The 27,222-nt window shown below is 42.2% G+C and overlaps 3 protein-coding genes across 9 annotated transcripts in view; 2 read left to right on the plus strand and 1 right to left on the minus strand.

Moving 5' to 3' along the window:
* Positions 1–27,222, minus strand: part of CORO1A (coronin 1A) — a 193,414-nt gene that overhangs the window by 70,021 nt on the left and 96,171 nt on the right. The window lies entirely within an intron of this gene.
* Positions 1,103–14,672, plus strand: LOC138645559 (sulfotransferase 1B1-like). Of its 6 annotated transcripts, none has more exons than XM_069734957.1 (9): positions 1,103–1,369; positions 1,800–1,965; positions 8,025–8,166; positions 8,405–8,530; positions 8,705–8,802; positions 9,621–9,747; positions 10,016–10,110; positions 14,144–14,324; positions 14,407–14,672. In XM_069734957.1, exons 3-9 carry the CDS (start codon positions 8,034–8,036, stop codon positions 14,517–14,519), a joined length of 873 nt encoding a protein of 290 aa, XP_069591058.1. In that variant the 5' UTR covers positions 1,103–1,369; positions 1,800–1,965; positions 8,025–8,033; the 3' UTR covers positions 14,520–14,672. The 6 variants fall into 6 exon arrangements, with proteins under 6 accessions (XP_069591058.1, XP_069591059.1, XP_069591064.1 ...); XM_069734958.1 differs by having other exon boundaries at positions 1,865–1,965; XM_069734959.1 differs by lacking the exons at positions 1,103–1,369; positions 1,800–1,965 and adding exons at positions 6,103–6,247; positions 7,345–7,717.
* Positions 18,247–23,431, plus strand: LOC138645562 (sulfotransferase 1A1-like). Its single transcript, XM_069734969.1, has 8 exons — positions 18,247–18,312; positions 19,099–19,275; positions 19,396–19,521; positions 19,605–19,702; positions 21,237–21,363; positions 21,757–21,851; positions 22,075–22,255; positions 22,340–23,431. The coding sequence occupies exons 2-8, from the start codon at positions 19,143–19,145 to the stop codon at positions 22,444–22,446; spliced, it is 867 nt and encodes a 288-aa protein (XP_069591070.1). The 5' UTR covers positions 18,247–18,312; positions 19,099–19,142; the 3' UTR covers positions 22,447–23,431.

Below are 27,222 nucleotides of genomic sequence, written 5' to 3' on the forward strand. Positions count from 1 at the left end.
TGTGTGACTATATACAGTCGTGCTCAAAAGTTTACATACCCCAGCAGAATTTTTGCTTTCTTAGCCTTTTTTCAGAGAATATGAATGATAACACCAAAACTTTTTCTCCACTCATGGTTAGTGGTTGGGTGAAGCCATTTATTGTCACACTACTGTATTTTCTCTTCTTAAATCATAATGACAACCCAAAACATCCAAATAACCCTGATCAAAAGTTCACATATCCCATTTCTTAATACCGTATTTTGCCCCCTCTAACATCAATGACCACTTTAACTTTTTTGTGGTAGTTGTGGATGAGGTTCATTATTTTCTCAGATGGTAAAGCTGCCCACTCTTCTTGGCAAAAAGCCTCCAGTTCCTGTAAATTCCTGGCCTGTCTAGCATGAACTGTGCGCTTGAGATCTCCCCATAGTGGCTCAATGATATTGAGGTCAGGAGACTGAGACGGACACTCCAGAACCTTCACTTTGTTCTGCTGTAGCCATTGACAAGTCGAATTGGCCTTGTGTTTTGGATCGTTGGAATGTCCAAGTACCTCTCATGCGCAGCTTCTTAGCTGATGATTGCAAATCTGCCTCCAGTATTTGCTGATAACGTGCTGCATTCATCTTTCCTTCAACTATGAATACGTTTCCTGTTCATTTGTACCTCACGCATCCCAAAACATAATTGATCCACCTCCATGCTTTACAGTAAGAATGGTGTTTCTTTCATCATAGGCCTTGTTGACCTCTCTTCAAATGTAACGTTTATGGTTGTGGCCAAAAAGTTCAATTTTGGTCTTATCACTCCAAATTACCTTCTTCCAGAATGTTTCAGGCTTGTCCCTGTGCTGTTTTGCGTATTGTAGGTGAGATACTTTGTGGCATTTGCGCAGTAATGGCTTTCTTCTGGCGACTCGACCATGCAGCCCATTTTTCTTCAAGTGCCTCCCTATTGTGCATCTTGAAACAACCACACCGCTTGTAAGGACTGAGACTGCATACCTGTTTTTGTCTGTTCTTGCCCTTAGTTCTGTTGGATTTTGCCCTTACCCAAGATGGAGTGGCTGGCTTCATGGGGGCCATCTTGTTTCCTGTCTGATACTCCTTGTTTCCTGTCTGCTGCATATATAAAGGAACTCTGCACACTATACCTTGTGTATCTTGTATCTCACTTGCTGCCAAGCTCAAGGACTTGCAACCTGCTTGTTCTTCTACTCCTCGGGATACCCCGCTTGCTTCTGGATCTACATATCACCGGAAAGACTCTTGTTACTCTTCACCTGCTCTGCACCCACCTCTGCTACGGTCTGCCTCTCTGCTAGGAGCCAGCCCAGGCTCTGACCTCTGGATACTGCATTGCTGGACTTGTACTTGCACCCTCGGTCTGTACCTCTAATATCTGCATATTCTTGAGACTGTTTACTTGCTCATCTGTAAAGCTGCAGTTTGCATCAGTTATCTGAAGTTCATCATCTTCCTACAATATATATATATATATCTTGAACTGTGATATACCGTGTTTGTCGTCATTCTGACTCACGTCATCGGTCTCCATAGAACATTAGCATAACCTTTATTACACCGCTAGTTTTCAGAGAGTCCAGTATTTCAGCTGATGTTATTTGTGGGTTTTTCTTTGCGTCCCGAACAATTGTCCTGGCAGTTGTGGGCAACATTTTTGTTGGTCTACATGACTGTGGTTTTGTTTTTACAGGGCCCCTAATTTTCCATTTGTTACACAGTGTGAACGCTGCTGACTGGCATTATCAATTCCTTGGATAACTTTTTGTATCCCTTTCCTGTTTTATACAGTTCAACTACCTTTTCCCGTAGATGGATTGACAATTCTTTTGCTTTCCCTATGAATCACAATCCAGAAAGGTCAGTGGCTGGATGAAAGATGCAAGAGTCTGTCTGGATTCCAGAAACTCACTCAACTTTTATTCACACACCCTGATTACAAGTAAACAGGTCACAGGTGAGGATGTTACCTTAAGTAGCCATTTACACCCATTTGTGTCAACTTCTGTGCATGTTATCAGGCCAAAATCACCAGGGTATGTGGTCAGGGTTATTTGGATGTTTTGGGTTGTCATTATGATTTAAAAAGAGAAAACACAGTAGTTTGACAATAACCACTAACCATGAATGGGGAAAAAGATTTAGTGTTATCGTTCATATTCATATTCATATTCAGGATATGCAAATTGCCTCTTCAGAGAAAAAGAGAACTGCATGAGCAGCAACTTTCCCTGTCAGTGTCAGTGATGACAGTTTCTACAGCATGGGGATGCTGCTGCTATAGCAGCAATCAGCCTGCAAGAAATGATAGTCCCATAGTTGGACAAAGTAAAAAAGTAATACTAAAATAAAATAAAAACATAATTATTTAAATAATTGTAAAAAATATTATTTAAAATATCAAAAATAATAAAAATATATTCTAGCTATAAATATTTATATGAAAAAAAAACAAACAAACAATAAAAGTACACCTATTTGGTATCCCCGCATCCGCAGCTTCCAGACCTATAAAACTGTCCCACTAGTTAACCCCTGTAGTGAACACCATAATGAAAGAAAACAAGGCAAAAAACAACGCTTTATCATCATACGCCGAACAAAAAGTGGAATAAAACGCGATCAAAAAGACAGATATAAATAAACATGGTACCGCTGAAAACATCACCTTGTACCGCAAAAAACGAGCCGCCATACAGCGTCATCAGCGAAAAAATAAAAAGTTATAGCTCTCAGAATTAAGCTATGCAAAAATATATATTTTTTTGTAAAATAGTTTTTATTGTGTAAAAGCGCTAAAACATAAAATAAAAACGATATAAATGAGGTATCGCTGAAATAGAACTGACCCAACGAATAAAACTGCCTTATCAATTTTCCCACGCACGGAATGGTATAAATCCCTCCCCCAAAAAACTGAATTGCTGGTTTTTGTTCATTCTGCCTCCCAAAAAACGGAATAGAAAGTGATCACAAAATGTCATGTGCCCGAAAATGGTGTCAGTAAAGACGACAACTCGTCTCTCAAAAAAAACCCTCACATGATTCTGTGGGTCAAAATATGAAAAAAATTAGAGTTCTCAAAATATGGGGACGCAAAAACTATTTTTTGCAATAAAAAGCGTCTTTTAGTGTGTGACAGCAGCAAAACCTAAAAACCCGCCATAAATCTGGTATCGCTGTAATCGCACTGACCTGAAGAATAAAGTCGCCTAATCACTTATACCACATGAGGAAAGGCGTAAAAAATAAATAAAGCCAATTCTTCACCTGATGTTGATTGTTTCATTCTGACTCCCAAATATTGCAGTAAGGCTCGGTGCACATTTCTCCTGCGCTTTGCGCTGAGCGATTGCACCAGGGTTTCCGTGTAAATCTCTGAATCATGTGATTCAGACGGAATCTCCGGCGAAAGATTCTCTATAATGAGACAATGATATGAGACAGATGGAGGCACTGTGGACACTGTCTGACCTCCGTCTTTTTAGGATTGCATAAAAGTGCTGTCGGCCTCAGTTTTGTGCACTTCTGAAAAGGAAACCGCTGAGCAGAAGCCAGGGGGAGTCCAGAGTAACTCTGCTGCCTCATTATAGTGAATGGATCCCATGGAGTTTTACACACAGTGTACCTAAACCACATACAGTGGGGCAAAAAAGTATTTAGTCAGTCAGCAATAGTGCAAGTTCCACCACTTAAAAAGATGAGAGGCGTCTGTAATTTACATCATAGGTACACCTCAACTATGGGAGACAAACTGAGAAAAAAAAATCCAGAAAATCACATTGTCTGTTTTTTTAACATTTTATTTGCATATTATGGTGGAAAATAAGTATTTGGTCAGAAACAAAATTTCATCTCAATACTTTGTAATATATCCTTTGTTGGCAATGACAGAGGTCAAACGTTTTCTGTAAGTCTTCACAAGGTTGCCACACACTGTTGTTGGTATGTTGGCCCATTCCTCCATGCAGATCTCCTCTAGAGCAGTGATGTTTTTGGCTTTTCGCTTGGCAACACGGACTTTCAACTCCCTCCAAAGGTTTTCTATAGGGTTGAGATCTGGAGACTGGCTAGGCCACTCCAGGACCTTGAAATGCTTCTTACGAAGCCACTCCTTCGTTGCCCTGGCGGTGTGCTTTGGATCATTGTCATGTTGAAAGACCCAGCCACGTTTCATCTTCAATGCCGTTGCTGATGGAAGGAGGTTTGCACTCAAAATCTCACGATACATGGCCCCATTCATTCTTTCATGTACCCGGATCAGTCGTCCTGGCCCCTTTGCAGAGAAACAGCCCCAAAGCATGATGTTTCCACCACCATGCTTTACAGTAGGTATGGTGTTTGATGGATGCAACTCAGTATTCTTTTTCCTCCAAACACGACAAGTTGTGTTTCTACCAAACAGTTCCAGTTTGGTTTCATCAGACCATAGGACATTCTCCCAAAACTCCTCTGGATCATCCAAATGCTCTCTAGCAAACTTCAGACGGGCCCGGACATGTACTGGCTTAAGCAGTGGGACACGTCTGGCACTGCAGGATCTGAGTCCATGGTGGAGTAGTGTGTTACTTATGGTAGGCCTTGTTACATTGGTCCCAGCTCTCTGCAGTTCATTCACTAGGTCCCCCCGCGTGGTTCTGGGATTTTTGCTCACCGTTCTTGTGATCATTCTGACCCCACGGGGTGGGATTTTGCGTGGAGCCCCAGATCGAGGGAGATTATCAGTGGTCTTGTATGTCTTCCATTTTCTAATTGTTGCTCCCACTGTTGATTTCTTCACTCCAAGCTGGTTGGCTATTGCAGATTCAGTCTTCCCAGCCTGGTGCAGGGCTACAATTTTGTTTCTGGTGTCCTTTGACAGCTCTTTGGTCTTCACCATAGTGGAGTTTGGAGTCAGACTGTTTGAGGGTGTGCACAGGTGTCTTTTTATACTGATAACAAATTTAAACAGGTGCCATTACTACAGGTAATGAGTGGAGGAAAGAGGAGACTCTTAAGAAGTTACAGGTCTGTGAGAGCCAGAAATCTTGATTGTGTGTTTCTGACCAAATACTTATTTTCCACCAAAATATGCAAATAAATTGTTAAAAAAACAGACAATGTGATTTTCTGGATTTTTTTTCTCAGTTTGTCTCCCATAGTTGAGGTCTACCTATGATGTAAATTACAGACGCCTCTCATCTTTTTAAGTGGTGGAACTTGCACTATTGCTGACTGACTAAATACTTTTTTGCCCCACTGTATAGCATCCATGTTGTGGGGAATTTTCACTGTTTAGGCACATCAGAGGATCTCCAAACGTGACATGGCATCTACCAATGGTTCCAGGAAATTTTGCATTCAAAAAGTCCAATGGTGCTCCTTCCCTTCCGAGCCCTGCCGTGCGCCCAAACGGGAGTTTTCTCCCTCACATGGGGTATCAGCATGCTCAGGAGAAATTACACAGCAAATTTTGGAGTCTATTTTTCTCCTGTTACCCTTGTCAAAATAAAACAAATTGGATCTGAAGTAAATTTTTTGTGACAAAAAGTTAAATGTTCATTTTTTCCTTCCACATTACTTCAATTCCTGTGAAGCGCCTGAAGGGTTAATAATCCTCATGAACGTGGTTTTGAGCACCTTGAGGGGTGCAGTTTTTAGAATGGCGTCACCTTTGGGGTATCTTCTATCATATAAAGCTCTCGAAGTCACTTCAAATGTGAGGTGGTCACTATAAAAACAGTTTTGTAAATTTTGTTGTAAAAATGAGAAATCGCTGGTCAACCTTTTGGGTATGTGCACACGTTGCGGAAAGGTGTGCGGAGGGCATGAAAATTCAAAGTTGGGAAATTGCGACATTTTCCAAATTTTCTTGCCAAATTTCCTTTTTTTTTTTTTTTCTTCAAAAATAAGCGCAAGTTATATCGAAGAAAATTTACGACTAACATAAAGTACAATATGTCATGAAAAAAACAATCTCAGAATCAACAATCTCAGAATCACCAAGGTTCTCGGTAATAATCAGATAATTAGAGGACGCTGCAGCAGTCAGGGTAAAAGGGTTAACAATGAGGTCACATGGTCGCTCCAGCGCTGTAGGTGCCGCCCCTGCTCTTCTGCTCAGTCAGTCCTCTCATTGATGAGTGCTGGGAGTGCGGCTGCTGCCATCCTCAGGTACGTGCAGGGTTAATGCTGGATGTGCCGTCCCGGACCTCAGAACCAAGTCCGACTATCAGAACACAGCCAGAACCCGAGGCCCGGTGAGAACTGTTCAATTCTTCCTAGTGAAACTACAGCAGTCAGGGGAAAACTATGTGGAGGGGATTCCTATAAATCCTGGGCTGGTTCTGATGATCCGAACACACAAAGGGCGGGATCTACTAACTGAGCGACCGAGTTATTGTGACTATAAATTCAATGAATCTCTTTCATAAGTGTCCAGCTCAAAGGTCAGAACTGTGTGACCATGGATAGAGCCAGAAAGTGACGGCAGAGAACTCCGAACCGACAGTCATATTGTTATACTACTGCCCCTATGTACAAGAATATAACTACTATAATACTGCTCCTATATACAAGAATATAACTACTATAATACTGCTTCTATGTACAAGAATATAACTACTATAATACTGCCCTCTATGTACAAGAATATGACTAGTACAATACTGCCCCTATGTACTAGAATATAAGTACTGTAATACTGCTCCTATGCACAAGAATATAACTACCATAATACTGCTCCTATGTACAAGAATATAACTACTATAATACTGTCCCTATGTACAGGAATATAACTACTATAATACTGCCCCTATGTACAGGAATATAACTACTATAATACTGCTCCTATGTACAAGAATATAACTACTATAATACTGCCCCTATGTACTAGAATATAACTTCTATAATACTGCTCCTATGTACAAGAATATAACTACTATAATACTGCCCCTATGTACTAGAATATAACTTCTATAATACTGCCCCCTATGTACAAGAATATAACTACTATAATACTGCTCCTATGTACAAGAATATAACTACTATAATACTGCTCCTATGTACAAGAATATAACTACTATAATACTGCCCCTATGTACTAGAATATAACTTCTATAATACTGCCCCTATGTACTAGAATATAAGTACTGTAATACCGCCTTCTTTATACAGTAGAATTAATTCAGTGGTGTGTGCCAGTGTAAGACATGTACTGTTAGAATTTACACCCCAGGCCAAGACTCTCCTGGCAAAACAACTTATAAACACAAAAAATCTTTATCTTTTCTGGCACTACGTTATGCAAACATTTTATGTTGTTATGCAACAGTTTTACTTCAGTTTTTCAATGCAGAATGTTTCATGAATTGGAGCCTCATGTACATTGGCATTTTCCACATATTCCACGTAAGACAAATATTGCAGCACGTGCTCATCCTTTATAGACGGGACTAGTGCGGGTGAATAGTAGGCAGCTCCATCACCCGTCCGCTGCATTAGCAGTCCCTCCGCAGAAGATCAGCGCTTGTGTAAACCTTTACCAATTGCAAGCAGAACCAAGAGGTGACGGACTCTGCCCGGAAGGAGATGACAAGTTACAGTTTACATTAAAATAATACGTCGGTGATGAAGCCGTCACGAAAATGTTGAAGGAAAATGCCAACGAAGATGCTTGAGCAATAACACAGCTGATGTTTTCTTGACGTTATTTTTCTTTGGAGAACTCGGTGAGTACACGATCGTCTAACAGACACTGTATGCACACGGTCTTAGAGTTATTATGTAAATCCGCCAATTTGTAATGCTTGATAAAATAGGGCTTGGATGAGTTTTCAGCACAGATTTGCTTGCAGATGTGTTGACAGTACTCCAAGAGACCCGGACTTTTTGACCTTCTAAGAAAAAATTGCTATATTCATCTTCTGCCGATCCTGTGTTTCCATAATTTCTTGCGTCCTCTTCACCTCTCAAGTTGTATTCTTAGCCCTATCCAGATCTCACAGCTCTGGTAAAGGTTCTCCACCTATCTCCTAGGTTGCAGACATGGTTGATCGTCCTCCAATAAAAGTGGTGAGTGGGATGCCCACCCTGGCATCCTTTGCAGAAAATTGGGAGAATGTTCAGTGCTTCCAGGCCAGAGACGGGGACCTGCTGATAGCTACCTACCCTAAATCAGGTGAGACCATTTTTTTCCCCCAGGTATAATATAAAGTTCTAAGAGCATCATCCTGGGGTGTCACTGCTGATTATGTCCTGGTGATTTGGATATTAACATATACAGTGGGTCAAATAAGTATTTGATACATTGACGATTTTTTCCCCCCTCTCCATTCTTGCAAAATAGGCATAAAATACTTATTTTCCCCACTGTATGTATGACTTATGTCCATGCTCAACACGTTATCTCCTAATAGGTACCACGTGGATCAGTGAGATTTTGGACCAAATGCTACATAATGGAGATGTAACGAAAACCCAACGTGGAGCGATCTATGAGCGGGTGCCTTTTCTGGAGTATGCCGTGCCCAACATGCCCACAGGTATCTGATGTTACAATGGTTGGTTATCTTCTCTACAAATGACCAGGTTACAAGTCAGAAGCTCCAGTGGTGAACTGGTTGAACTCTTGGCCATGTATCTTCCAGAAGTTCATTTCTTTCATTGTCCAAGATGTTCTTTGATTTTACAAGTCCAACTTGTTACCTTTCCCTCAGGAACTGAGATCTTGAAGGCAATGGAGTCTCCGCGTATCATCAAAACTCATTTACCCGTGCACCTCCTGCCAAGAAGCTTCTGGGAAAAGAAATGCAAGGTACTGGAAGTGTGACGTGAGCTCCTTGTAGATCGAGATCGTAGACCATAACCCCGCATCTTCTTCATCAGTCTGGAGTGACGTGGAGCCTTGATTTCCTTATTCTCTCGCCATCTGCTTAGGTCTTCCTTTCACGTTCTCTGTGGCCAATTTTTCTTCCTGTAAATCTTGGTCTTTGCCTCCATGGAAGGCCTGTTTATTCCTCTTATTTTATATGTGACCTATCTTTTTTTGTATACAGGCTTCTCCATAAAAGGTCTATCATACTGCTTCAGCCATGTCGGTCGTTTGCGCTTTAGAGCCTGGTTCTCCTGTCATACACCTTAGATAGCTGTCGGATGAATGTTTTCCTTTTTTTTAAGAGCTGTTTTTCTTGACATGCAATCTTGGCCTTGTTGGGATGGGATGCAGATCTATAAAGCAGTAACAAATTTTAAGCTTTAGCCACCTCTACGACATGTCAAAAAATACAATACGACAAATGTATTTTCCAAAAGATATTTGTCATTGGCTGGTTTCTTTTAATTTAATTACTGAAAAAGCAGCAACAGAAAATTATATACTATATTGGGTCCATCTATACGATCGTAGATCTTGGCCACACTCTATTGATAAAACGCACCCATAGGTCCTTCTGTTGGCTTTTTCCATACTCCATTGATATAAAACGTTCACCTATCCTTCTATAAACCTTGGTCACACTCTGTCGCTGTATATCAAGGACCATAATTTATTCTTTACAACTTGTTGCTGAGCCAATCCACACCTACAATTGTAAACTACTGTGTACAGTAACTTTATTTCTACTTCTTCTGTAGATCATTTACATGGCTCGTAATCCTAAGGACGTGTTGGTGTCGTATTATCATTTTCATCGTATGGCCGCTGTGCACCCAGATCCGGGGACTTTTGAAGAATACCTACACACGTTCATAGAAGGGAAAGGTAGATATAGTATACCCACCCAAGGTGTGACACGCTGGTAACATAAGGGGTTAAATCCTATAATGGAACCTGGACTGTAACCTTCTTGGATGCAGATAAATATAATATTGAGTTACTCAGACCAGTTACTATACCGGTAGTCTGCAGACTGCGATCCCCCAGCTATTCTGAAACTACGACTCTCAACATGCACTGAAAACCTTCCTCTGCTTTTGATTGATAAACTTCGAGATCGTTATTGATTATCCTTCTCCTTTTACCCCCGTAGTTGCCTGTGGGCCATGGAGTGATCACGTGAAGGGCTGGTGGAAGAACAGACATCAGAAAGACATCCTCTACCTCTTCTATGAGGACATGTTAGATGTGCGAGATATCGTCATCAATTCTATTTGTGTCTTCTCCTTTTTCTTGGTCTTCACTATTTGTGGAACTTTCTCTTTATGTGACTACTCTATCTGTGACTCCTTCTTTCTCTTTTTCTCCACCACTATTTTTGTATCTCATCCTTTATCTTTGGGTCTTTCTCTCTTATTCTCCAACAATATTTGTAGTTCCTCCTCTATCTGTGACTCCTCTTCTGTTTTTCTCGTCTGCTATTTGTGGTTCCTCCTTTCTTTGTGGTTCTTCCTCTTTATGTGACTTATCTATTTGTGGCTCATCCCTGTGGCTTGTTTTCTCTTTTTCTCCGCCACTATTTATGGCTCCTCCTGTCTCTCTGTGGCTCCTCTTCTCTTTTCTCCTCCACTATTTATGGCTCCTACGCTCTCTGTGGCTTCTCTTTTCTCCGCCACTATTTATGGCTCCTCCTGTCTCTCTGTGGCTCCTCTTCTCTTTTTTCCTCCACTATTTATGGCTCCTACCCTCTCTGTGGCTTCTCTTTTCTCCGCCACTATTTATGGCTCCTCCTCTCTCTCTGTGGCTCCTCTTCTCTTTTCTCCTCCACTATTTATGGCTCCTACCCTCTCTGTGGCTTCTCTTTTCTCCGCCACTATTTATGGCTCCTCCTCTCTCTCTCTGGCTCCTCTTTTCTTTTCTCCTCCACTATTTATGGCTCCTACTCTCTCTGTGGCTCCTTTTCTCTTTTCTCCGCCACTATTTATGGCTCCTCCTCTCTCTGTGGCTCCTTTTCTCTTTTCTCCGCCACTATTTATGGCTCCTCCTCTCTCTCTGTGGCTCCTCTTCTCTTTTCTCCACCATTATTTGTGGCTCCTACTCTTTGTGGCTTCTCTTTTCTCCGCCACTATTTTTGGCTCCTCCTCTCTCTGTGGCTCCTTTTCTCTTTTTCTCCGCCACTATTTATGGTTCCTTCTCTCTCTGTGGCTTCTCTTTTCTCCGCCACTCTTTATGGCTCCTCCTTTCTCTGTGGCTTCTCTTTTCTCCGCCACTATTTATGGTTCCTTCTCTCTCTGTGGCTTCTCTTTTCTCCGCCACTATTTATGGCTCCTCCTCTCTCTGTGGCTCCTCTTCTCTTTTCTCCGCCACTATTTATGGCTCCTCCTCTCTCTGTGGCTCCTCTTCTCTTTTCTCTGCCACTATTTATGGCTCCTCCTCTCTCTGTGGCTCCTCTTCTCTTTTCTCCGCCACTATTTGTGTCTCCTCCTCTCTCTGTGGCTCCTCTTCTCTTTTCTCCGCCACTGGGACAATATCCTCAGAAATGAGAATACAGATAATAAATGGGAAATGTTTAAGAACATCCTAAATAGGCAGTGTAAGCGGTTTATACCTTGTGGGAATAAAAGGACTAGAAATAGGAAAAACCCAATGTGGCTAAACAAAGAAGTAAGACAGGCAATTAACAGTAAAAAGAAAGCATTTGCACTACTAAAGCAGGATGGCACCATTGAAGCTCTAAAAAACTATAGGGAGAAAAATACTTTATCTAAAAAACTAATTAAAGCTGCCAAAAAGGAAACAGAGAAGCACATTGCTAAGGAGAGTAAAACTAATCCCAAACTGTTCTTCAACTATATCAATAGTAAAAGAATAAAAACTGAAAATGTAGGCCCCTTAAAAAATAGTGAGGAAAGAATGGTTGTAGATGACGAGGAAAAAGCTAACATATTAAACACCTTCTTCTCCACGGTATTCACGGTGGAAAATGAAATGCTAGGTGAAATCCCAAGAAACAATGAAAACCCTATATTAAGGGTCACCAATCTAACCCAAGAAGAGGTGCGAAACCGGCTAAATAAGATTAAAATAGATAAATCTCCGGGTCCGGATGGCATACACCCACGAGTACTAAGAGAACTAAGTAATGTAATAGATAAACCATTATTTCTTATTTTTAGTGACTCTATAGCGACAGGGTCTGTTCCGCAGGACTGGCGCATAGCAAATGTGGTGCCAATATTCAAAAAGGGCTCTAAAAGTGAACCTGGAAATTATAGGCCAGTAAGTCTAACCTCTATTGTTGGTAAAATATTTGAAGGGTTTCTGAGGGATGTTATTCTGGATTATCTCAATGAGAATAACTGTTTAACTCCATATCAGCATGGGTTTATGAGAAATCGCTCCTGTCAAACCAATCTAATCAGTTTTTATGAAGAGGTAAGCTATAGACTGGACCACGGTGAGTCATTGGACGTGGTATATCTCGATTTTTCCAAAGCGTTTGATACCGTGCCGCACAAGAGGTTGGTACACAAAATGAGAATGCTTGGTCTGGGGGAAAATGTGTGTAAATGGGTTAGTAACTGGCTTAGTGATAGAAAGCAGAGGGTGGTTATAAATGGTATAGTCTCTAACTGGGTCGCTGTGACCAGTGGGGTACCGCAGGGGTCAGTATTGGGACCTGTTCTCTTCAACATATTCATTAATGATCTGGTAGAAGGTTTACACAGTAAAATATCGATATTTGCAGATGATACAAAACTATGTAAAGCAGTTAATACAAGAGAAGATAGTATTCTGCTACAGATGGATCTGGATAAGTTGGAAACTTGGGCTGAAAGGTGGCAGATGAGGTTTAACAACGATAAATGTAAGGTTATACACATGGGAAGAGGGAATCAATATCACCATTACACACTGAACGGGAAACCACTGGGTAAATCTGACAGGGAGAAGGACTTGGGGATCCTAGTTAATGATAAACTTACCTGGAGCAGCCAGTGCCAGGCAGCAGCTGCCAAGGCAAACAGGATCATGGGGTGCATTAAAAGAGGTCTGGATACACATGATGAGAGCATTATACTGCCTCTGTACAAATCCCTAGTTAGACCGCACATGGAGTACTGTGTCCAGTTTTGGGCACCGGTGCTCAGGAAGGATATAATGGAACTAGAGAGAGTACAAAGGAGGGCAACAAAATTAATAAAGGGGATGGGAGAACTACAATACCCAGATAGATTAGCGAAATTAGGATTATTTAGTCTAGAAAAAAGACGACTGAGGGGCGATCTAATAACCATGTATAAGTATATAAGGGGACAATACAAATATCTCGCTGAGGATCTGTTTATACCAAGGAAGGTGACGGGCACAAGGGGGCATTCTTTGCGTCTGGAGGAGAGAAGGTTTTTCCACCAACATAGAAGAGGATTCTTTACTGTTAGGGCAGTGAGAATCTGGAATTGCTTGCCTGAGGAGGTGGTGATGGCGAACTCAGTCGAGGGGTTCAAGAGAGGCCTGGATGTCTTCCTGGAGCAGAACAATATTGTATCATACAATTATTAGGTTCTGTAGAAGGACGTAGATCTGGGTATTTATTATGATGGAATATAGGCTGAACTGGATGGACAAATGTCTTTTTTCGGCCTTACTAACTATGTTACTATTTATGGCTCCTCTTCTCTCTGTGGCTCCTCTTCTCTTTTCTCCGCCACTATTTATGGCTCCTCCTCTCTGTGGCTCCTCTTCTCTTTTCTCCGCCACTATTTATGGCTCCTCCTCTCTCTGTGGCTCCTCTTCTCTTTTCTCCGCCACTATTTATGGCTCCTCCTCTCTCTGTGGCTCCTCTTCTCTTTTCTCCGCCACTATTTATGGCTCCTCCTCTCTCTGTGGCTCCTCTTCTCTTTTCTCCGCCACTATTTATGGCTCCTCATCTCTCTGTGGCTCCTCTTCTCTTTTCTCCGCCACTATTTATGGCTCCTCCTCTCTCTGTGGCTCCTCTTCTCTTTTCTCCGCCACTATTTATGGCTCCTTCTCTCTCTGTGGCTCCTCTTCTCTTTTCTCCGCCACTATTTATGGCTCCTCCTCTCTCTTTGGCTCCTTTGAATTTCCATACAACTGAATTCAGTCTGAAACTTTAATTACCCATGCCGCTGAATGGCGCATATGTACAATCCACAACCAGCTCTGTCCAACGCAGCGGCAGTGTGACCATAAAGATAAGGACGGGATTAGACAAGGAGCTGGGAAAACTTTCTAAACTCTTACCATCTATTTGGTGCAGGACCAAGACCGTGAGATACGGAAGGTGATGAAGTTCATAGGGAAGGATCTTCCTGAAGATGTCCTGGAAAAGATCAATCAACGCACCACCTTCAAGGCCATGAAAGACAACCCCATGGCCAACTACAGCTCCATCCCTTCCTTCGTCATGGACCACAACATATCTCCCTTCATGAGGAAAGGTACCAGGTGCTTCTGGGGATATTCCGTACTGATGCTAGTTGGTATTTATAGTTGTCCAATCCTGTATTTCTGCCTTTTTAGGGATTTGCGGAGACTGGAAGAACCATCTCACGGTGGCTCAAAATGAATTATTTGATGAGTATTATAAAAGGGAGATGGCCGATACCGACCTAACCTTCCACTTCGAGGACTGAGACTGCGACCTGCAAAGCCCTTCTCCTCATCTCAATCTTTATCTTTGCACATGAAGATATTTTATAGGTTGTAGTCACGAACAGTAATGACGCTGCCATTATCAGCTTCTTGTTTGTACTTTACATCCAGTGAAAATAAAAGACATTCTGTTACTTGCCGGTGTTACATGATTCATAGTCATAAAGTAATACTAGGAAACTGCAATATGTATTCTCCGGGAGAAAGAACCGGAAAGGGAAACTTTGGGAGATTAACACTGTCCTGACATTGGATGCATCGGGTCCCCATGTATGATATGGGCTCAGGAGCTAAGCCAGCATCAACCATAGAAGATGATGACTGTTTTCAGGGGTGGATTAAGGGTAGCCAGGGCCCCGGGCTGTTCCGGCTCTGTGCGCTCCCCGGTCATGTGACGGGGTCATCATATACCTGAACCAGATTATTCCAGAAAAATAGTTGCTGAGTGAAACTCCACTTCTCACCTATCACACATTAACAGTTCCCATCACCAGATCACACATATAACCGGCAGATTTTGTTTTGGTCAAAAGATTTTTTAAGCCGCCACCATAACACGGTAGACACTTTTGGCCGGGCCCTACTCTACTGTAACCTATTAAATATTTGTTAAACTATGCAATACAATTTAGGTGTATTTTTATTTATTTTTTCAATTTTTAAAATGACCAATAATATCACATACAAGGAACAAATCCAACACCATGACCAGACCACATATTACCACCAGTGACCGAATAATATCACATACAAAGTACAAATACCGCTACACCATGACCAGACCACATATTACCACCACATAGTGACTAAATAACACATACAAGGGACAAATACCGCAACACCATGACCAGACCACATATTACCACCACATAGTGACTGGATACTACAATACTGATCAGTAATAAAAAAAAAAACCACAATACTATCACCATAAGTGCCATTATACACAGGAGATCTGTACTTAGTATGCAGTGTCTGTGTAGAGGTAATACAGTGATCACCGGTGACATTGTACACAGGACCTCTGTATATAGTATACAGTGTAAAGTGCCAGTGTATAGGTAACACTGACTCACCAAGGAAGTCAATAGGTGAAGTCCTTCATCTTTCATCCAGCACAGACCGCCATCATTTCATCCAGCCACATATGTCTCCAATCCTGCCCCACGTCTTTCATTCTGCCCCGTGTCTCCAATCATGCCCCGTATCTACATTCTGCCCATGTCTCCAATCCTGCCCCATCTGTCTCCAGTCCTGCCCCCAGTGTGTTCAGCATCTCTGCCTCCAGTGTCCAGCATCTCTGACCCAATGTGTCCAGCATCTCTGCCCCAAATGTGTCCAGCATCTCTGCCCCAAATGTGTCCAGCATCCCTGCCTCAAATGTGTCCAGCATCTCTTCTCCCAGTGTCCAGCATCTCTGCCCTCATCTTTATCCAGCATCCTTGCCCTCGTCTATATCCAGCATCTCTGCCTCAATGTGTCCAGCATCTCTGCCCAAAATGTGTCCAGCATCTCTGCGCAAAATGTGTCCAGCATCTCTGCTCAAAATGTGTCCAGCATCTCTGCACAAAATGTGTCCAGCATCTCTGCGCAAAATGTGTCCAGCATCTCTGCGCAAAATGTGTCCAGCATCTCTGCGCAAAATGTGTCCAGCATCTCTGCGCAAAATGTGTCCAGCATCTCTGCTCAAAATGTGTCCAGCATCTCTGCGCAAAATGTGTCCAGCATTTCTGCCCTCATCTGTGTCCAGCATCTCTGCCCAAAATGTGTCCAGCATCTCTGCGCAAAATGTGTCCAGCATCTCTGCGCAAAATGTGTCCAGCATCTCTGCTCAAAATGTGTCCAGCATCTCTGCCCAAAATGTGTCCAGCATCTCTGCCCTCATCTGTGTCCAGCATCTCTGCCCAAAATGTGTCCAGCATCTCTGCCCCAATGGGTCCAGAATCTCTGCCCCCAGTTTCCAGCATTCTGGCCTGGGTCCCCCGGATTGCCGCTCTCAATAATAAAAAAAAAGTTCTTCTCACCCTACCGCGCTCCTTCGGCGAAGCTCACTCCTCGCAGCTGAGGCGCGCACTCGCCGGCAACGTGCGCGCTGCGGCTGACATCAGCTGCCAGCCTCCAATTGGCTGGCAGCTGTTAACTATTGATGTGCGGGCAGGCACGTCAATAGCGTTAAACTGCCGCAGCGCCGGTAGGGGCCCAGTGAGCAGATGAGATGGGGTTTGCAGCTGGGAGGTGCGGAGCCCGGTGTCTTCTTACAGCTACACATGCTTACAGGACAATCTAAGGCTTCTATTACATCCCCCCATCCTTTACAGGCCCCATATATTGCACAATTCAGTATAATGGGCTCATACAGTGCTCGGTAGGTGACATTTTGCCCCTTCTTTGTACACTCACTCTCACTCAGTGAGATTGGATGGAGACATCTGTGATCAGCAATTTGCAAATCTTTTGGTCTGGACGGTGACTGGGCCGTTCACACACAGGAATATGCTCTGATCTAAACCCTCCATTGTAGCTCTGGCAGGATGTTTAGGGTTGTTGTCCTCCTGGAAGGTGAAGCTATGTCCCAGTCTCTTGTCTTTAGCAGCCTCTAACAGGTTTTCCTCCAAGATTGCGCTATATTTAGCTCCATCCATCTTTCCATCACCTCTGACCAGCTTCACTGCCCCTGCTGAAGAAAAGCTTCCCCACAGCATGATGGTGCCTACACCATTTAGCCAAAAAAGTTATATTTTGGTCTCATCTAACCAGGGCACCATCTTCCACATGCTCGTTGTGTTCCCTATATAGGATGTGAAAGAAGGTGCTCTGGTCAGATGATACCAAAGTAGAACTTTCTGCACTAAATGCAAAACACTATGTGTGATGAAAAACTTAACACTGCTCATCACCTTGAAAACTCCATCCCCACCATCACACATGGTGGTAGCAGCATCATGCTGTGGGGATGCTGATAACAAATGAACTTTACAATTCTCAGGTTTATATTTTTCAAATGCTTAGAAATACATGTATCATTTCCTTTAGTCGTCACAAATGCTTGCTACTTTGTGTTGGTTTCACAGAAACTCCCAATAAAATACAATTACGTTTGTGAGAGTAATGTGAAAAAATGTGGAAAAGTTCACGGGTATGAGTGCTTTTTCAAGGTACTGTAATCCCATCTTGTGTGATACTGTCTGCTGAACTATGTATCTAGTCCTATCCTGTGTGATATTTTCTGCTGAACTGTACATCTAATCCTATCCTGTGTGATACTGACTGCTGAGCTGTGTATCTAATCCTATCCTGTGTGATACTGACTGCTGAGCCGTGTATCTAATCCTATCCTGTATGATACCGTTTGCTGAGCAGTGTATCTAAGTGTATACCGTTACCCTTTAGTTCCTGCGTGGAGTATTTACTACTGTGGTAATTATATACATAAAAACCCGTAAACTCTTGCTCTGCCTCCTGCTTGTCACTGCATCCCGCGTACCTGATAGAACCTTACAGAGCTATGGTAGCTAATCCTGGTGACACCTCTGGCTAACGTATTTCATCACTTCTGACCTTCTTCTTGTATATAAAATATGTTGATGAGGTTTCCTAGTAGAGGAAGTATCACTGGAGGTAGATTGAGCAGTACACATAGTTCTGTTATTGGCATCAGGCCAGCACCCACCCCTTGGTTATCCTTTTAATGCCGGTGTCCGACCTCCTCCCTCAGACACTGGTGTGACTCCTCGCTCTGCCAGGCTCTGTCTGTCTGTCTCTGCCATCCCTCAGGTAGGTATCCCCCTGAGTAAGACAACTTCATGTCTGTTTTAGCACCAGATGATTTTGCAGCATTGTAACCTTAATTATATATATATATATATATATAAATAAATATATATATATATATATATATATTTTGTTTTTTTGGATCTTGTTCTAGATTTTGCGACAATAAATTTACCAAAGCATATCTGTAAATGATTTATCAAGGTGCAACAAGATATTTATGTGTTTTTCCGAACTCCCGAGTACGGCATAAAGTAGTGAAATATTACAATTTGCCTCCATTCTTGAGATATTAGCAGTGTTGGTCGGTCTCCAAGGCAACGAGCTGTATCCAAAAGTGTTAATATCTCAAGAACAGCCGCAGATTTTAACGAGCAGTAAATTGCAAATGTGCTTGTATTCACAATATCCATCTATGAAGATGGGAATAAACCTTTCAATAATTAAACGGGCTGGTAATACCTGATCGGCAAAAATGTAGATACCAGCATAGAAGGCTACAGCAGTTGACGAAGTATATCTCCACTCATATCCAGAGCTGCAGCCTGAAGAATTGTGATTGCAGCTCTGGGTGCCAATGAGGTAGTAATGCAGGTACTGTGCTTCATCAGGACACACAACCTTGTGCATTCAGGTCAGGAGATAAGAGCGGTGAAGTTACTCAACATCATACACAGATTTAACCAATAAAGTTTGGAGCCAACTCCTGGTTAACTCTTACTTTCCTACTCTCTCCTGACGTTGTCTCTCCACGTCTTTTACACAGACGCCATCTATTTGTCATTATAGCTAAATACTGTACCCCGTCCACCTGGGCTAATAGACCTCCAGATATGGCTAATCGCCCACCTCTAAGACTGGTGAGTGGGCTGCCCGTCGTGGGACATTTTGCAGAAAATTGGGAAAACGTACAATGTTTCCAGGCAGGAGATGGAGACCTGATAATAGACACCTACCCTAAATCTGGTGAGACCATTGAATTTTTCTGTTTCTAATAATGGGCTCCAGAGGTTGCGTCTATGGCGTGGAGCCTAAGGAGGGCCTAAATGGTCCCTTGCCCCGCTGAGTTCTGTTGCTGCTTCCTAGGTACTACCTGGATCAGTGAAATTGTAGACTTAATTCTACATAATGGAGACACCGAGAAATCCAAACGTGGACCCATATATGAGCGTGTGCCCTTTCTGGAGTTTGCAGTACCAGACATGCCCACAGGTAAGCAATGCAGATACCTGTGCTACACCTGCCTCATTTATGATATAAGATCCATATCATGCAGCTTGCCATCTCTTTCTCAGGTACAGAGATCCTTAATACGAGGAAGCCTCCCCGATTGATCAAATCTCATTTACCCGTGCAGCTCTTGCCTGCCAGCTTATTGGAAAAGAACTGCAAGGTATTGGAAGTATGACATGGACTCATTCCAGACCTTGGTGGGTTAGAACAGCTTGTTCGTATCTGTCCAATATTTCATTTCTCTGTAGCTCCGATGCTACAGAAGAAGTTGGTGTTACTATGTTCCATAATATACTGTCTTTTTTAGATTTTCTTATGTAAGGTAACCAGGATTATGATTTATGTGTTGTGGTGTTTGGTCCTCCCTTTACTTCATCCATCTCTTGTATAGTTAGGTCCTTCTCTACGGTTCTTTAACCTGGTCCATCTATTGCCTAGCCTTCTTGTGTGATCCATACACTTTTTATATAGGGTCATGTAATTTACTATACGACCTAGGTCCATCTTTTGTTCCATTGTCTTGTCTCTCTATATGTCTTGGTTTAGTTTTAATTCTGTAGAGCTTGGCTTCTCGTATGCATTGAAATCCTCCATTCTTCTTGTGTGGTCCATCTACTTTATATATAGGGTCATGTCTCTTACTATACGGCTAGGTCCATCTTTTGTTCCATTGTCTTGTCTCTCTATATGTCTTGGTTTAGTTTTAATTCTGTAGAGCTTGGCTTCTCGTATGCATTGAAATCCTCCATTCTTCTTGTGTGGTCCATCTACTTTATATATAGGGTCATGTCTCTTACTATACGGCTAGGTCCATCTTTTGTTCCATTGTCTTGTCTCTCTATATGTCTAGGTTTAGTTTTAATTCTGTAGAGCTTGGCTTCTCATATACATTGAAATCCTCCATTCTTCTTGTGTGGTCCATCTACTTTATATATAGGGTCATGTCTCTTACTATACGGCTAGGTCCATCTTTTGTTCCATTGTCTTGTCTCTCTATATGTCTAGGTTTAGTTTTAATTCTGTAGAGCTTGGCTTCTCATATACATTGAAATCCTCCATTCTTCTTGTGTGGTCCATCTACTTTATATATAGGGTCATGTCTCTTACTATACGGCTAGGTCCATCTTTTGTTCCATTGTCTTGTCTCTTTATATGTCTAGGTTTAGTTTTCCTTCTGTAGACCTTGGCTTCTCAAATACGTCCAACATCCAGGTCCATTTGGATAGCTTTTTTGTGTGGTTCATCTACTTTACATAGAGGGTTATTCCTCTTGCTATATGGTTAGGTCCATCTTTTGTTCCAATGTCTTGTTTCTCTACATGTCTAAGTTTAGTCTTCCTTACGTAGAGCTTGGCTCCTCATATACATCCTACTTGATGGGTCCACACCTGCTTTATACATTGGGTTATGACTCTTGCTCCATCTTTTGCTCCTTTGTTTAGTTTATGAGTCTAGGTCTAGTTTTCATTCCATAGAAGTTGACTCCTCATATGCATCCTCATCCAGATGTATCTCTTGCAGTGCCACCTGCGTCATCTTTCTTTCACCTCTCAGTATTGATTTTGGGATATTATTACTTAAAGAGTAATCTCCTTTTTATAAATTGGGTCCATTGAATTTCTCTGTACCATGGTCACTCATTTTATTATCCAGCTCGTGACATTGATATAGAAAACTTCATCTTCTTCCCCCAGGCGATTTACGTTGCCCGAAATCCTAAAGACGTGTTGGTGTCATATTATAATTTCTACCACATGGCCGTTGTGCACCCAGAGCCGGGGACATTCGAAGAATTTTTTCAAAAGTTCATCAAAGGGCAAGGTAACTATATGATCTAAATACATTATCTGTTGGGTTGCAACCACAGACATCTCGCATGTTTCCTAATAACAAGGAATCCTCCACATCCTACTGAAAAAGATTCCCTAAAACTCTCTTAAGTAGTGGCACAGCTCAGAAACCATTTGAGTCTTTCTTCGGAGGAGTCCGGGTGTTGGGGATCAACTCTTCTCGTTCGTTTTGGACTTCAGGAGAATGAAATTAAATCTAAAGCGATTATATTAAGAGTTATGTCCAACTTTGCGAAGCTCCTTTATTAAGCTTTTGTGTCTAAACAGCTCACCCTCTTACCCACCACTGTAAATTTTAAGCATTGAAGACCCCAATTAACATGCAGGATACCATTTTGACTATGTGCCATTCTTGCTTCTCTAGTTTCTTTTGGATCTTGGGCCGATCACGTGAAGGACTGGTGGAAGATGAGACAACACAGAGACATCCTCTATCTCTTCTATGAGGACATGATAGAGGTGAGGAGAATACTTACTATATGACCCAATTTTTATAATGGCTTCTTTTTGAATTGCTAACATTGATAGTGACTGCCTTGCTCTAGTTTGCGAGCGGGCACACTGCCTACAATGCTGGAGATCCACTAATGCAATTGTGGCTCATGTCTAACATACCGGACAACATATTTTTGAAGGCCACAGGATATGTGAGAGTGACCAGAACTTCTAAACCTCTATTTAGGACCTAAAACGTGAAATCAGGAGAGTGATGAAGTTCTTAGGGAAAGAGCTATCTGAAGACATTGTGGAGAAGATCCACCAGAGCACCACATTCAAGGCCATGAAAGAAAATCATATGGCCAACTACACCACCATCCCTTCCACTGTCATGGACCACACCATCTCACCATTCATGCGAAAAGGTATGGATGACGTCAGATACAATCTGAAGGACTTTGTCAGCAGTAGACATGTCAGTCATTAATCTTGTATTTCCATTTCTGCAGGAACTCACGGAGACTGGAAAGGTTATTTAACAGTGGCTCAAAATGAGTTATTTGATGAATATTATAAGAAAGAGATGGCTGACACCGACCTGACCTTCCGCTTCTAGGACCATAAAGTCACCTTGTTCCTACCTCTTGTATGTTCCAATTTTGAGATTCAGATACGCTTCTTCTTTTAGACTTTTATCTATTTTTGTAATAAATATAATATGACCATTCACTGTATAAAAGACTAAATGCTAAAGTTTGTACACCCCTAGTAGTGCCTCAAGAATATTGGGCCTGCCCTGAGGAAAGGCAGGTTCGGAAGACACAGGAGTCTTTGTCATCATATACACAAGACTTTTGTTGTAATATACAGAGATATATTCAGTTACAATCCTCAACATCTCTTGGACTTTGACTAATCTACCTGTCTCCCCGCTATTCACCGGCCTCTCCCCTATGTCAAGCCCTTCACTGGCTTCCTATTGCCCAGAGACTCCAGTTCAAAACCCTCACACTGACGTACAAAGCCATCCACAACCTATCTCCTCCATACATCTGTGACATGGTCTCCCGGTACCTACCTACACGCAACCTCCGATCCTCTCAAGACCTCCTTCTCTACTCCCCTCTCATCTCTTCTTCCCATAACCGCATCCAAGACTTCTCCCGTGCTTCCCCCATACTCTGGAACTCTCTACCCCAACAAATCAGACTCTCGCCTACCATAGAAACCTTCAAAAAGAACCTGAAGACCCACCTCTTCCGACAAGCCTACAGCCTGCAGTGATCCTGAAGTTACTGAACTGCCGCACAACCTGCCCTACCCTCTCCTAGTGTTTCATCACCCATCCCCTGCAGACTGTGAGCCCTCGCGGGCAGGGTCCTCCCTCCTTATGTACCCGTGTGCCTTGTTATCTGCTCATGTTTAATGTATTTGTCTATACTTGCCCAGTAATGACATGTAAAGCGCCATGGAATAAATGGCGCTATAAAAATGTATAATAATAATAACTTGTCAACGTAATTTTCCAAGAGTAAAATCATTTTTGTATGTTAAATCTTGTGATGTCATCATCACCTTATATATAAATTTATATCTTCCATAAATTACATATTTTATCTTAATGGTCACCGTCGTTACAAGGATTTGCAGAACACAACAGTACGAGGAAATATAAGAAACATTGCAATAGATCTCATCAAAGACACACAATTCTTTCTCCACGTAAAAGCCACTTTGTCTTCCCCATCTCCTGAACTCATCGCTCTGAAAAATGACTAAAATCCATCTTGATTAAAACAACACGTGCATATATACTAATACTAGAAGCCTCACCAACAAATTAGAAATGATAGTGCAGGGATAAAACTATAATATTGTTGGTATAATGGAAACGTAGCAGGACGAAAGCTATTCTGCACAACAAAATCCCATGACAGGTGACAATCAGGGAAACCAGAAGTTCTATATTAAAAGTCACCCACTTAACCCAGCAGGAAATATGGCGCCACCTCAAAAGCTCTATAGTAGACAAATCCAGAAGGATTTTCTAAGAGACGCTGTCCTGGAGTATCTCAATAAGAATAACCTCATGTCGCAGCATCAGCATGGTTTATGAGGGATTGGTCCTGTTAGACTAACCTCATCAGCTTCTAGACTGGACTGGACCAGGGGAGCGTAGTGGATGTTGTCTATATGGACTTTTCAAAGGCGTTTGATACGGGGCCACATCAAAAATTGGTACATAAAATCAGAGTAGTAAGACTAGTGTAAAATATGTGTAATTAGTTTACCAACTGGCTCAGTGATTCGAAACAAAGGATGGTGATTAGTGGAGCACACTTGGATTAGGTCACTGGTAACAGTGGGTTATCACAAGGGTCAGTATTGGGCCCTTTGTTTATATACATATTTAGTATTTGCAGTTGATACTAAACTTTGCAAGTGAATTAACACTGAGGGTGGTTATTAGTGGAGCACACTCAGATTAGGTCACCAGTAACAGTGGGGTATCACAAGGGTCAGTATTGGGCCCTCTTTTTATATACAATATTTATTATTTGCCAATGATACTAAACTTTGCAAGTAAATTAACCTAGAGCTGTATAATGTTACAGAAAAAAATTATATAAGCTGGAGACTTGGGCTGAGAAATAGCAATTGAAGTTTAATGTAGATAAATATGAGGCTATACACTTTATGTACTAAATTGTAAAACACTGGGTAAAACTGTCACGGAAAAAGACTTGGGTGCAAGGCAAATTCAACTTTAGTGACCAATGCCAGGCAGCTGCTGCCAAAGCAAATAAAATAATGGGATGCATTCATAGAGGCATCGACGCTCATGACAAGAACATGGTTTTGCCTCTATACAAGTCACTAGTGCGACCACACTTAGAATAATGGGTACAATTTTGGTCTCTGGTGTATAAGAATGGCAGAGCTGAACAAGATTGGGTACAGAAAAGAGCGACCAAAGTTATTAAGGGAATAGGTGACCTGTAATACCAAGACAGGTTATTACACATAACGAAGGCTTAGGGGCAATGTTATTACGAAATCAAATATGTGAAGAGACAGTACAGAGATCTTTCTACTGATCCAATTATGCCGAAGCGTTCAACGATGACTATGGGCATCCTCTGCGTCTAGATGGAAGAAGGTTTAGTCATAATCACCAACAGCGATTCTCAGAGATAACAGAAAATTAGAGATAAAGCTTACAGAAGGAAAAACTGGTGAAAACGCAGGGTACAAAATATAAAATGGGCAGGTTGTTATTCTAAGGGGGTAACATTTCTCTTTATTGAGTGTGACATGCTAATTCTACCATGAACAATCACCTGAAATGACAAGTACTCTTCAATATTATCAGCTGTGGAGGATGTCCACTGTTAAAACATAACTTTTAATAATAAGTATAAAATATGGCACACCCAAAGTAAACAGGACACACACAAATACAAAAAAGTGCTCAAGTGAACCAGTGCTCAAGGTTAAAATTTGGATTGGTCTCACCAAAAATGACGGACAGCCGAACGCTTCCAACTGTGGGAATAGGGTCCAGGAGTGTGGGGTGAGGGCCGGGCTGAAAAAGCACTGTCTACCCTGTTACCCCTGTGTAACTCCTGTCCTCACAAGGACAGGCCCCACATGGACCCTGCTATGGGAACCCGCCACACCAATATGTACGTGAAGGCAGAGTATATTTATTCTCCCGGACATGGATCCTTTTTTCCCTACGCATTTCAACTCCAGTCACGGAGAATTATCAGGGGAGTTTACTGAAAAAACATGCCAGTAGGCCAAAAGAAAGTCCAAATATAGGCCAATAGGCCCAAAAGTAGTCCAAATGTAATCAACATGGAGGTCCGTCCATATAAAGGGTCATGCAGTGGCTTGATACCCCAACAAATCAGAGTGACTGGCTGTGTCCACAGTCTAAAATGAATCCTCAATTGTCTCACGGAAGTCGCTCTATATAAAGATATATGTCCGCCCCTAAGAGTATAGCAAAACCCGGGATAGCGCCTTGTGGATAGTGACATATCCTCATGTGGGACATATTCCACTCCAGCGATTACATACACAAACTGCCTGTGTCTCTAGACGTTCGCCCCCACCTTAGCTAAAGCTCCAAGTACTGGGAGGGGGCGGAGTGAAATCTTACCCCAGCTCTTCCGAGGGACGCCAAGCGGCCATTCTCATAGACATGTGGAGCGTCCATGGGCCGGATGTTGACGCGCCGTGCGCATCACATCCTGGGCGGAGTTCAGCCGCATGCAAGAGACATGCGTTCCACCCCGTGGAGCGCAAATCAATGCAGACAAGGCCGGATGTTACTTGATCTTCTGCAGTCCAATTCCTGTACTTCCTGCAAAGTTATCTTCTCTGATGAAGACCCTCCAGACAAGTGGAAGACTGATTGTCCGGAGAAGAGACAGTGAGCACCATCATTACTCCTGTGTCTGCCAGCAGTAAAGCCTCCAGAGACCCTTCATGTGTGGGGTCTTCTCATCCATGGAGGGGACTCACTCACAATTTTGTCTAAGGTCCCTGCTATGAATAAAGAGCTGGGTCTAAACGCCCTCCAGGAGCAACTTCTTCCATCATCCATGAACAATGAGGTAACAAATATTTTTCCCACATGATGGAGACCATGTCACTAGTCAAAGTGATAACTAAGTAGCTCGGGGAACAAAACATTGACATTTTCAATCCATGACCGTAAAAATACCCAGATCTCAATTATATTGAGAACCTGCAGTCAATCCTCAAAAGGCGACAAACAAAACCACAAAAATTGTAATGACCTTCAGGCTCTGATGAGACCAGAACGGATGGTCATCAGTAAGGTCCTGCCCAGAAGTCGATGTACAGCCACTGGGGCAAACGGCAGAAGTTTGGGAAAAAAGGGTACACGTGGCAAGACAGAGACCTGCGGCCATATAAATATATCCTCCTGCCGGTGTGTCAGAAGTTTATGACAATGTAGATGAAACCATGAAAAAGCTGAAAGAGAACTTTACCCCTATAACAGTGATTACGTAGATAAAGTGAGATGAGGTGACATGGAGAACTGTCTGATGACATTTTATAAAAATCCACATAAATTTTATTAGAAAAATATATGAAATGTATCGCAGCTACCACTCTCAATCTAAAGCAGACGCGGCTCAGATGAAGCTGTCCTTCGTCATTGCCTGACTACAGACGGTAGCGTCTTTTAGATTGAGGATTGTAGCTGCGATACTTATCATATTTTTCTAATGAAAATGTATCTGTAATTTTATAAAATAGACTTTCCTGGAATCTGGATTAATCCTGGACATTATTTGCTGCACATACTGTTCTGTGCCTCCAGATCCTCCAAGTGGGTGAGGTTACTCTCTTC

This window comes from Ranitomeya imitator, chromosome 7, assembly GCF_032444005.1.
Source record: "Ranitomeya imitator isolate aRanImi1 chromosome 7, aRanImi1.pri, whole genome shotgun sequence".
NCBI lineage: Eukaryota > Metazoa > Chordata > Amphibia > Anura > Dendrobatidae > Ranitomeya > Ranitomeya imitator.